Source organism: Podarcis cretensis (assembly GCF_951804945.1).
Source record: "Podarcis cretensis genome assembly, chromosome: 6".
Lineage (NCBI taxonomy): Eukaryota > Metazoa > Chordata > Lepidosauria > Squamata > Lacertidae > Podarcis > Podarcis cretensis.
In genome coordinates this window covers 63,446,576-63,458,629 of record NC_137175.1, presented here as the reverse complement: position 1 = coordinate 63,458,629, position 12,054 = coordinate 63,446,576, and the positions used below count along the sequence as shown (strand labels likewise).

General features: G+C 38.3%; 1 protein-coding gene across 3 annotated transcripts in view; it reads right to left on the bottom strand.

Moving 5' to 3' along the window:
* Nucleotides 1-12,054, bottom strand: part of ROR1 (receptor tyrosine kinase like orphan receptor 1) — a 160,116-nt gene that overhangs the window by 28,328 nt on the left and 119,734 nt on the right. For all 3 annotated transcript variants that reach the window (XM_079982396.1, XM_079982394.1, XM_079982395.1), the window contains exons 3-4: nt 4,654-4,941; nt 3,460-3,490 (exon numbers count right to left, since the gene is read on the bottom strand). In XM_079982396.1, the coding sequence (XP_079838522.1) occupies nt 3,460-3,490; nt 4,654-4,941 (319 nt within the window). The remainder of the gene's footprint in view (nt 1-3,459; nt 3,491-4,653; nt 4,942-12,054) is intronic.

Below are 12,054 nucleotides of genomic sequence, written 5' to 3'. Positions count from 1 at the left end.
CACTCTTGCAAACATTTAACACCAAGCAAGATTCAATGTACATATTACTTGTTGGATCAGAACCTACCAGCACAAACTAGATGCATATCAGGATATGGGCACTATCTAGTTCAACTGAATTACTTTCACTTGGATATCAGTTTTACCTGGGAAATCAGCCATATGACCAGGTCTATGCTAGGTTCTAGGTGTGCAGACCTCATTCATATATTATGCCCTCATGAACAGCTGCTACTGTGGGAGGCAGAGCATGCATCTGGTGGGGATGGAGGTATTAAGGTTCTCTCTAGCTTCAACTCTTCATCACACATTTGGGGAGCTATCAGAAAAAGTACTGACTGATCTGCCACGTAACAATATCTAACTACTGCACTTTGGCTTTCTTTCTCTTAAAGCCATTTGAATGGGTACTTATGGAAAGTAATACATCATGTTCATTACTACTGAAATCCATGATTTATTATGGCTTAACAAACCTCTCTCTTTCTAGCTTGAGACCTTGAGAGTTCAAGGACTTGGAATGAGGGCATTACAGTTTTTAACTTTGTTCCAGTCTGGACACTCACTCCATATTTAGCACCGTTTCTTCCACGCTTTATCCATTAGCCCAATAAGATATGTGACTGGATTCTCAGCATTTCCCTTAAATGAAGCGGTGGGGTGAGGTGAGGCTCTAAGCAAAACCAAGGAAGCAGCACAGGAGGTGGGGGTATTTAACCATTTCATCATGCACCCCAAGCACTACTATTTGCAACATGGGGGCGGGGGGATACAGTCATCATGCAGGTGTCTGCATTATAAATGCAGAGCAAATGGTAACCTCAGAGTGATGATGGGGGGCGGGGAAGCAGACTAGAAAAGGGTTACATGTTATTAGCACTCACACTGCTCCCAGTGACAGATCTCCCTGTGCAATGTGTACTTTGGCCCACAGTTGCAGAGAGAGAAAGTGAGAAACCAACATTTATCAACTCTGTTATGCTGCAAATTCCAGAAGAAAACTTACTCAAGCAAAGTTTAAAAAAAACACCCCACACACAACTCCCAACCTTTAGTTTAGTTTTACTCATTTTTCATGTTCCTTCCCGCTATCAATCTACCGCACCTTGATTAACAGTAAAACTTAAAGTAGACAAAGGCAATGCATAACATGACAGAAGTTGTGCCTCTTCTTACAAGTCTCTTCTGGATGGTCAAAGCAAGCAAGCATATACCGGCCATGGGATTTTTGTTCAAGGCCATAAAGCTAGAAGAAGGTATGCTACTAAGTAAAAAGAAAATGCTTTAAGTAAATTGAATACTTTTATTTATTTGCTTGCCTAACACCTATAGGTGCATTTTTGTGATTTTTCATTAGAAATGATAGCAACATCTCACTTTCTTCTTTGACAGCCTTCCCCAGACTGACACAATTGTATTGCAATAGATCCTTGGTCCACTTTGCACAACACCACCTTTACTCAAAGGTAAGTCTCTTTGAGAATTGCAATCAAAACATTCCTTAGTCTCCACAATGTATTTAGCAGGCCTGACAGCATGAATTGTTTAATCACAGATTAAGAATGGGAATATTTAAAATCAGAGTTGTCCCACAGAAGATGCTGTTCAGGGCTAATTAACCATATATATTGCCTACTTCAAGCAAAACAATTTTGTTTTCATGTTGCTAAAGAATTTAACAGCTTCACATACTTTTTTTAAAAAAAATGCTAAAAGGATTATCCACATTGCAGTATAGTAATATCATTATTAGTGTTACATCGTAAGTAAAGATAGAATTATTATGTGCAAAACCATCAAGCAATTAAAGCTGTAATCCTGTGCACACATAATTTGGAGTAAGCCCTATTGAGGTTTACTTCTGAGTAAACATGTTTAGGATTGAGCTGGAAGCTTAAGTGCAAATACACAAAACTAGGCTCTGTTAAAAATCAGCAGGAGTTCTTAGAGAGTTAAAGTGAATATGATGGCAAAACCATTGTAACAAAAGTTTTCAATCATGGACAGTTCCCTTTTTCTGCATATCTTTTTTAGATTTTGAATCAAGTTGAGATTCCTTAATAGCATGAGTAGCTTAATTTTACTGGTCAACCATAGCTGCCATAGTATAAACAGGACAGTCCATTTGAATCTTATGCAGGGGTTCAGGTCCATGCATATGCAAAAATATGTAAACTCAACCCCTCACCTTGGAACCACCTCTGTGTGAGCATCCCTAGCCTTCCAGAGCTGATGCACTGAGTGAGCCTTGCTCCCCAAGCAAGGCAGAGAGCTTAAAAGCTCTTTTCATGCCAGGAAAACCCACCATAAAAAGAGCTTTTAACTCTTTGCCTTGCTTGCATTTAACTTGCTGGTTTTCAATGAGCCGGCCTGTAGCTTATTTGGAGTTTTGGACCATACTAGGTCCCTTGTCCCTCAATGATCATCAGAAAACCCTGCAGCTGAGTTCATTCTTAGGTCCTTCGGCTCAGGGCCTGTCAGGAAACCTAGATGGATTTCCTCAGGCACAGCAACAAGTGAAAGGTCAGGAATCAAAGCTTTGGACAACACACAGTGTGGTTAACAAGGGTGGCAGTGCTACCTGGTTCTGGCTCCTCCAAGACGAAATCTAGATCATTCCCCTCCCATTCAGACTGAAGTTAGTTTTTTGGGGGGGAACACATCAGAACACAGTATTTCACAAGAAGCAACAGGAGAAACAAGATAATATGGGTTGTGTACACCACTTCTCAAACCAGTAGTGGGAGTACACTGGATTCAGAGTCAGCAGGGAGCAGGGGGTTGTACACAGCCAAAGCCTTCCTCTCCTCTTGCATTTGACCAAGGCCAGTGTGATAGTAAACACTATGGGTGTTATTAAATTAAATAGTTGTGCAGACACAACAATCAGTACTAGCGCAAAAGGGTTTTCCTTCATGCACCCTGCAACATTCCCAAATCTGCTCTGGAGGACTGGGGGAACCCTGTGAACAGATTTAGAGGGTATGTAGTGGGAGGAGAGGGAGAGAATGTTCTGCTGCGTCTTCAACTGATTATAATCCTGTGTCTATAGAATTGGATTCTAAAATACTTTGAGATGTAGTCTACATTTTCCTTTGCCTGCAGCAAAGACTAAGAAAAAGCACAGTCTCTGCAAGCATCTGTCAAAAGTGGGTAACATCTCAGGTCTGTCATCTGCACTCTTTCCAAACATTCAGGAGAGTTAGGGTGGATTAAGGACCATGGAAGCAAGCAAACAATTTGATTTTACTGACGGAAGAAGCAGTGTCTAGCTTGGGCATGACCCACTGTACAACTCCTAGTGTGTGCATGCATGTGTGAATATATACATATAATGAACTTAAAATGATACCACAAATCTATTCTTAATGTTGAATTCAGAGCAGAATACATACGAACTATAAAATTACTTTTTTAAAAACATTACAAAATTAACATAGTAAGTATTTAACAACTCACGATGTTCCTGGACTTGCTGTTGGCGGAGGACCTAGAAAAATGAGAATTTTTTAAAAAAAAGAAGAAGAGGATGAGTTAGTTTTTACTAAGTTCACAGCAGGAAATTTTTTGTTTTTGCTGAAGTCAATTTTAATCTATTTTATTGTTCCAAATTTCTAATATAAGATTCAAAGCTATTGCTATGTATTTCTCTGCTATCAATAGGTATACATTTTGCTCTTACATCACTTAATATTTTAATGAGTGCATTCTATAAACAATGATAGACAGTGTGTGTTCGTGTGTGTGTTTAGTACAGTTTGGCTTTCACTCTGATCAGTATTGTAACCCCAGCATATGATATGAAGGCACATGAGGCAACTACCTTGCTAAACAGATTTGGGTCTGCTCAATGCCTGAATGGGTGATTGTCTGGGAACCATATGTAAGGCCAGCTTGGATTCCATGGTGGAAGAAAGGCAAGATATATAACAACAACAATAACAGATTACATGTTCTCATGCCCACTGGCCAGCAGTGCTAGGGGGAAAACAAAATGTGATGTTAAATGCATGCAAACAGTTTAAGGGCACATTTTGAAATTACTATTTAAATCTAGCCTGCAGAGGTTGGGGCCTCAAAGCAACATCAGGATGGACGTATCCTGGGATTTAATTCTTTTGCTGCATTTTGCATTTAGCCATGGGAGAAAAGCTTCCATTGGCACTAACAGCATCATATGTGGGAAATGGTTTCCCTGCCCAAGCAGGACAGCAGGAAAAGAAAACATTAAATCCCTGCACACCAATATCTCAGTGCTATCCTAGCCTGTGTGGCTGATATTTAAGTAATAAAAAATGCTTACACATTTAATATAACATGTAGTTTGGCTCTTAGTTATGCCTGCCTCCAACACTGTTTGTTTAACAAGCTGTTTATAATGTAACAATATCACAAGATTCTCCATTGCAACGGCTTGTATTAACATCAATCAGATTGCAATGGCTTGTATTAACATCAATCAGATGTAATCTGAAAAGTAAATAATTGAATAAAGTGATAAATCTGCTTGCTTTGTTATTCTGAATATGCAGTTTTGTTCAGCTACGTTCTGTGTTAACTTGGTTGGGCATGATGGGGAAACATTTATCTTTGCCTCCATTTTACCCAACTTTTCTTGAAAGAGGAACTTTTCCAGCAAGAGGGACTTCTTACCGAATTTCACAAACAGTACCCCAGTGGTAGAAACGGTTTTCTTGCCATTTGTTGCCACGCACTGAAAGTAGCCGGTGTCTGTGGTATCAAGGTTTCTGATTCGTAATCGGGATCCATAGTTCGTCGCACGGAAAGATATCCTTCTGGGTTCCTGTACGACGGGAGCATCATTTTTCAACCAACGCACAGTTGGAGGAGGATTCCCAGAAACCCTACAGTGCAGTTCTGCCGTCTGGCCTAAGGTAGTGGTGATATTGTTCATGGGCTCATCAAGCTTCAAGAAATAATCTGTAAAATACACAAGGAAGAGGGATTAGACAAAACAACTGTTCACTTGGCCACAGTTTTAAACAAATCAGTTTCTTGCACCCAAGAAATTCCTATTCAAACATAAATAATGTATTCTAGCATATCAACTGTGAATGAATCTCTTTTTCCTATCAAGAAAGATTAGTGGATGTATATCTATTGCTACATACAACACATACAAATATGTAAAGTAGTATAAGGGAAAGTGTCACAAATAATCTACTGAAGATGCTGTCTTACATTTAGATGTATACTCATAAAGCTGACTGTTGGAAGATCTGTTCTGTCTCTTTCGCATTCCAAATGTGCTCGTGGTTATGTTATTTAGACAATATAGATAACGGCTCTGCATTGCCTTATATAATATTTAGCTACTTCTGTCACTGTTCACCCAGCACACTTATTTCATTTTATTGCTATATGATTATTATCAGATTTCTGAAAGTGGAAACAACTTGAAATCATTTGAAACTTACATTTGGTACTAAAGCTAAGCTTTTCTTCAGTAAGTTTAACAACCAACATATTGAGTATGCATTTATATCTATCTGTATTTTGGACATAAAATATTGTGTGAATTGTCTTCTTAGTCCAGCAGATGAGTTTCAGGTGAAGGCAACTACCTAATTTGAAAAATTAATTGTCTTTTTTTTGGTAGCTTTTTATACATACTCACCCTGTTTTACCTCTGTTATGGTAGCTTTATTTATCCAAGCAATGTTGTTGAAAAGGTAAGCTGCCTATGGGAAGCCACAACTAAGTTTTCTAGACCAGATAAACCCAACTCTCTAGCAAGTTATGCTAGCTTGACCTAGGGATGCGGGTAGTGCTGTGGTCTAAGCCACTGAGCCTCTTGGGCTTGCCGACTGGAAGGTTAGCATTCAAATCCGCATGACAGGGTGAGCTCCCATGCTCTGTCCCAGCTTCTCCCAACCTAGAAGTTCGAAAGCATACAAGTGCAAGTAGATAAATGGGTGCCACTGTGGCAGGAAGGTAAATGGTGTTTCCGTGCGCTCTGGCACTTGTCATGGTCCTCCGTGTGCCAGTAGCGGTTGGTCGTGCTGGCCATGTGACCCAGAAAGCTGTCTGTGGACAAATGCTGGCTCCCTCATCCTGAAAAGTGGGGTGAGTGCCGCACCCCATGGTCACCTGTGACTGGACTTAACCGTCCAAGGGTCCTTTACTTTTTTTACCTTACAAGCTTGACCACTCATCTGTATATACATTAATATAATTTTATGGTAGCTGTAGGCCTTCACACATAAATGAGTAGCATGAAGTAACGCTGGTACTTTAACAACATTTAGCAAACACTTTAATATTCCCAATGTTCAGCTAAATAGGCACGTATCTCTGGATCTGGTCAGAAAACAGGTCTGTTGGTTTCTTTCAAGAATGAGTTTCTTAAAGAAAATAAACTTCTTCCCCCTCTTGAACTAGAAATCTAACCGCTTCTGATGTTGATGCATGTATTGGTTTCATTTCCACAAGACCTACATCCTCCATTTTTTCTAGCTTCTTTTTTTTGCATTGCATTAGGATTCAAATGTCCATTATTGGATCTATGTTCCATTTTTTGGCTATCAGTAGTGCCAATGTTTTCTTCCATGCAACACAACACCAACTGCTGCCTATCTCTATTAATTTCCTTCAAGTATGGCACGTTTACTCTTTAAATCCAAATTTAACCAGCTTCTCTCTTCAAAGGGCCACCTTTTCCTATCCAGATGTTCAGATTTGGTAGCCAATAGCAAATGCTGTTCCTGGACATCTTTACTAAAATCCAACCCACCTAAAAGTCAACTCTCAAAGTACAATTTTGTAAATATATGTGCTTTCAATTACAGAGCTACTGCGGAACTGTAATTTAGAAGGCAAAGGAGGTGATTAAAGAGACCTAATTTTACAAGCTTTTAACACCTTAACACAATTTTGCCTATGTAAACTTTGGTTAGATGTTTAGCTTCATATCAAAGACGTTGCAATATCATGAATACTGTGGGCAAAGAACTCACAAGGGGCTGGCAGTATCTATGATCACCATTTTACTGAAGAAGGTATTATAGCAATGAAGACAGTTGACTACAATTTTACAAGTGAGCAAGGGGAAGTGGGTTCACCACTCACTTAGGGGTCCATATAATCTGGCATCATGCTTTGAACACTTAAAAGAAAACTCATTGTTAAAGTATAGCCTGAGTCAGATCATACATTCTTGAATTCCCACAAAAATCTGCATTTAATAAAATCATACTAATAGTGCACAGCTTCTGAGCAACCGCATTCAAATTTTAAGTATTAGATTTCTTTACAATGCTGAACTTGATTACACTTCAAAGAGAGTAATTTAGCTGCTTTACAGTGCAATAGAGTCAAAGAGGGAAATATTAATTTTTCTATGATCGTCATGCTGACAAGGGTACAGAAAACTAACACAGAACATACAGTATTTCCAAAGAAGCACGGGTGAGGAACAATTAACAGGGTGCTGATTTATTTCTGACACGTCGATAAATGGATAATTTAATATACACTGTTATAATATGGTTGCATCATCACAAAAACACAGATATAAATTTTACAGAGATGTAGCTGCATTTAGATGTCCAGATATAGATAAAAGGAGATGTCATACGGAATCAGACCAATGCCTTACCTAGCCCTTTGTTGTGGAAGAAAATGGTTGCTTGCTGTATATCAGCAATGGGTAAGGACAAAACAACAGGGATACCTATTTTTGTCACCCCCTTCTCTCTCACACTTTCATCATTCATTCATTCATTCATTCATTCATTCATTCATTCTTACTTTCACACAAGCCCCCAACCCACAAGTCATCCATTCACACCCCAAGTATACACCCCAGCCATCCATCCATCATTCATTATCTTACTCTCTCACACACACATCCATTCACACACATTCTTAAGTTTCCCTCCCATCCTTTGTCTGCCTCTTATAGTTCCTGTAGTCTGAACTTATATAGGTTTACTTCGACATTAAGTCTCAAGGAGGCATTTCTGAAGCATCTTCCCAACACCACTGTAGAGTTTTCCTCGTTTCAGGACTGCACCAAGAAGTGTGGCAAAGCACAGGGTTCCCAGTGGAAATAAAATCTTCACAAGAGGAGCAAGAGGAGCTTCTGGATCACTATGTCACACCTGTGGTGTGTTGTGGGAGGCCATGAGAAGTCATCACAGAAGGCAGTAGCAAGGGTATCTTCCCTCTCCATGAAGTGTAGCAGCTAGAACATATTTCTAAAGGATGTTACGCTGCTCTGTTAGGCTGAGTCTCCAAGCTCCAATGCCACTGCAGGGTTTATGGAAAGGAAGGGAGATCCCTGAGTGCTACCAGATGCTGCACACATAAGGCCATGGATTACCCACCTGATTACAGCGTCAGGAAGATGCATTTTCAAGTAAAAACAGGATTTCCCAATTGGTGTGTAGAGGAAAGGGTGGGGCAGCACTGAGTAAACCTGAGTTTTGCTACCTAGGCCACTGTGTGCAGAGGGGGAGGGAGAACCATAGTATCAAGATGGATCCTCAGAAGGACAATTGTTTTATTACTGCTTCACCTGTTCTTGACATGAACACTGTCATTGAAAACAGGTTGCATAATGTAAATCCTGACCCAAATTATATCATCAACCCTTTAATATTTTTTTGGCTATGGCACTCAAGCTAATTGCTACAGAATACACCAATTATATGTCTGAATTTAGGAGGATTTAAGGATTGTACCATAAATCAGTTAGCATTTTCTTCATTTTTAAAAAACATATACCGGTATTCGCCTTTGTTTGATACCAAGCATGTATGACGACGCTTTCAGAAAATACTTTAATGTCAGAAATTTTGAGATGAAACCAGAAATCTAAAATTTAGACCACATATAATTTGATAACAAGTCAATTTTACTTTTCAATTTGTTAAAACAATCTGTTCCCAGTCTTAAATCCTAAATGCCAAGTTTCAACCCACAGAGACTTTTTTTCTTTATGCTCAAGTTATAAACCACTGTAAAATGCTGACAGACCCTTACTGTAGCAGGCCTAGTGGGTGCCCTATAATGAACTTCTAAATTACTTGAGATAATATCTAGAAAGCTTGGCCTTAAATATGTTTCTGGTTTTGAGGCATTGCCAAAGAAAACACTGCACATCATAAGTCACCTTCATGAGTCTAAGAGTATAAACTGGAGACAAAGAATGCAAAAACTAAATATTAGGTGTCTTTATTCTGCAACTTTCCCCCTCATTTTTTCATTATGGAATAGTGCTTTAATACACAGTTAAGTTTAAGGAGTTCTGAAACCACAAAATGTGCATTGTAAGAAGAAATATGTGCATTGTTAAAACAGGAAAGCTTTCAGACTATTTACTACTTTAAGTGGTGGCGTCCAGGTGCGTTTTAAAGTAAAACTGGCAAATTCTTGCAAAGGAATTTGAATATTTGTAGGATTATTCTAACTTAAACTTAAGTTGCAACTTATTCTGATGAACATTTGGCATGCTAAGGCAAAAGCAAAAAGCTCATTATCATTGCTAATGCTGCTGTTAGTACTACCAGGATGTCATGCTAGAATCTGTTCCAAGCCATTCAGCTGCAAAAATAAGAATTGAATGCAAGTAAAGAACCTTAGTTCCTCTTTTCTTTTTCCTTGGGGTAATGAAGATGGCAGCAAAAGAGGATGCAGGAGTGTCTTGAAAATGAATCATTTCATCATATTGATTAATAAAAACAAGGAAAATGCAAATTGACATTTCAGACAACAGAATAATGCTTTTTTATTATTTGGCAACCCACATGAAGCATATCAAAAAGTTAAAAGAGACGTGAATGGAAATATTTGGTCATCAGCATTTCAAGCAGGAAGCAAAGGCCAGCAACTCATTTTGCTCAGCCAGCTTGCTTTTATTTCACCAAAGTTCTCAATGAAGCATTCATAGAAAGCTTTATCCAAACACATAGTGCTGAATGGATTGTGTTTTCTCTTTATTGTTCCACTGCATATATTCCTTTCCGAGTTAATAATATACAGAAGCAGGCAGTAGGCATTAGGGTGGATATTTTCTGAAAGCTTAGCCATTTTCTTTCTTCCTTTTTTTCTCCCTTCCCTCTTTCTCTCTCTCTCTCTCTCTCTCTCACACACACACACACACCAGAAGCTAGACAGCTTTGCAGTGTCATACATCTCTATCAGCCTTTCTGATTTATTTAGACTACCAACACTCAAGCCACAGGATGAAAAAGGAAAAGACAGTGTCCCTTTGCAGCCAGCATATCAGCTTCTGGGGTTCATTTATTATATTTTTGTCACCCTTCAATTTAGGAGCTTAAGGTGGCATACATGGTTCCCTCCCTTCATTTTATCACAACCCTTTCACGTACATTAGACCAAGAGAGAGAGAGAGAGAGAGAGAGAGAGAGAGAGAGAGAGAGAGAGAGATGGGGACCGACTCACAGTCACCCAGTGAGCTTCATGGCCAAGTGGACAGTTGAATCGGTCTCCCTTGTCCTGGCCTGGCACTCAAACCATATACTCTAATCTCACTGTATGTTTTGGGAGCAGAGAAACTTCCTTATGAAGTTTTCCATTCTTTAAGTATAATATCTCCATTGGAAGCCCTGCTCTAAGTGCCCACACCTTCAAACGTTAGATAGGTGGCAACTCAGAACTGAATTTTCTCAGTGCTGGTATCCCAATAATGAAATGCTCTTCCTAGAAACTCATCTGTTGCCTGCTCTCTGAACTTCAGGTAGCAGGTGAATACAGTTTCCTTCTTCAAAGCTTTAAATGGATAAGTTAATTTTGCCTTTTCCTGTCAACCACTATTGCTTCATTGAGTTTTGTTGTCCTGGATGATTTATGATGAAAATCAAGTTTAAAGAAATGTTTTAAATAAATAAATGTCAATATTTGAAACAGGAAAGGAAGCAGAATAAAATTCCATGAAACCCCAGTCTCTGACCCCCACTGAAGGGAAAAGGCAGTAAAACAAGGGCAAAAGTATTTTAATAGTGCATTCCAGACAGCACATTCCTAAATGTATTAATTCAATTCAATAATATCCCCTTAGCACACAGTCAACTGTATAGCAGCAGAGTAACAGGCATGAGATGAACACACTGAAATTTATTTAAAAGTTAGAACAAATATATTTATATTTATTCCTAATTTTCATATAAAGAAAGTTAACGATACATGATGCCATATATGATTGGATGAATAATAACTCTTCACAAAAACAAAAATAAACAAAAGCAGTTACTCTTTGAGTGACTACCATTCTGAAATATTAAATGAGATTTCAAAAATGAAACATGACCAAACTTTAATGACATTATTTATTAATTTATGCTGCATCTTTTAAACTGAGATTTACTCTAGAACGGCCTTCAATATTTTCGAAGATGGTAAGGAGAACAAGCAAACTTTTAGCTGTCAATACAAAGTGGATTTTCTACCTGACTATACTCCTTTCGACAGTTTTAGATTTTTCATACTGCTTTGTTTCTGAATGCATTTTAAAATTTCCAAAGAGCTTTAGTGACAATTTTGATAAGTGAAAACTGGTGTGGAGGAATTACATTTTTCTTTACTTGAAATCTGGTTTGTAAAACAAGCAGGAGGTCTACACACTTGTTACTAATTTATAAAATGTATCAGTTCCAAAATGGCCCAAAGCAAATGCAAAAACTATAACAACAATTATGTTGTTAGCGGTACGTACACACACACACACACACACACACACACACACGTAGCATTTACAAATGTATGATTAAAGTACCAGGTTCAACAACTGTATAAAAAAAGAAAAGGAAATCACAGTCTAGAAAAGCTATGTGCTACAAATTATTGTTTATAACAAATAAGTAATTTGTGACTAGCACACAGAAATCCATATCATCTTGTAACCTAAACTACTGAAAAACATCAAGGAATTTTGTTGTCATTTTAGAAACCAAACTGTGTCTTATTCCAAACCTCAACTTGCTAAAAGTGTGTACAAATAGGTATATATGTAGAGGTCTCCTCTATATGTATATAGATATATATTTGCATGTGTAGATATATCACACATAC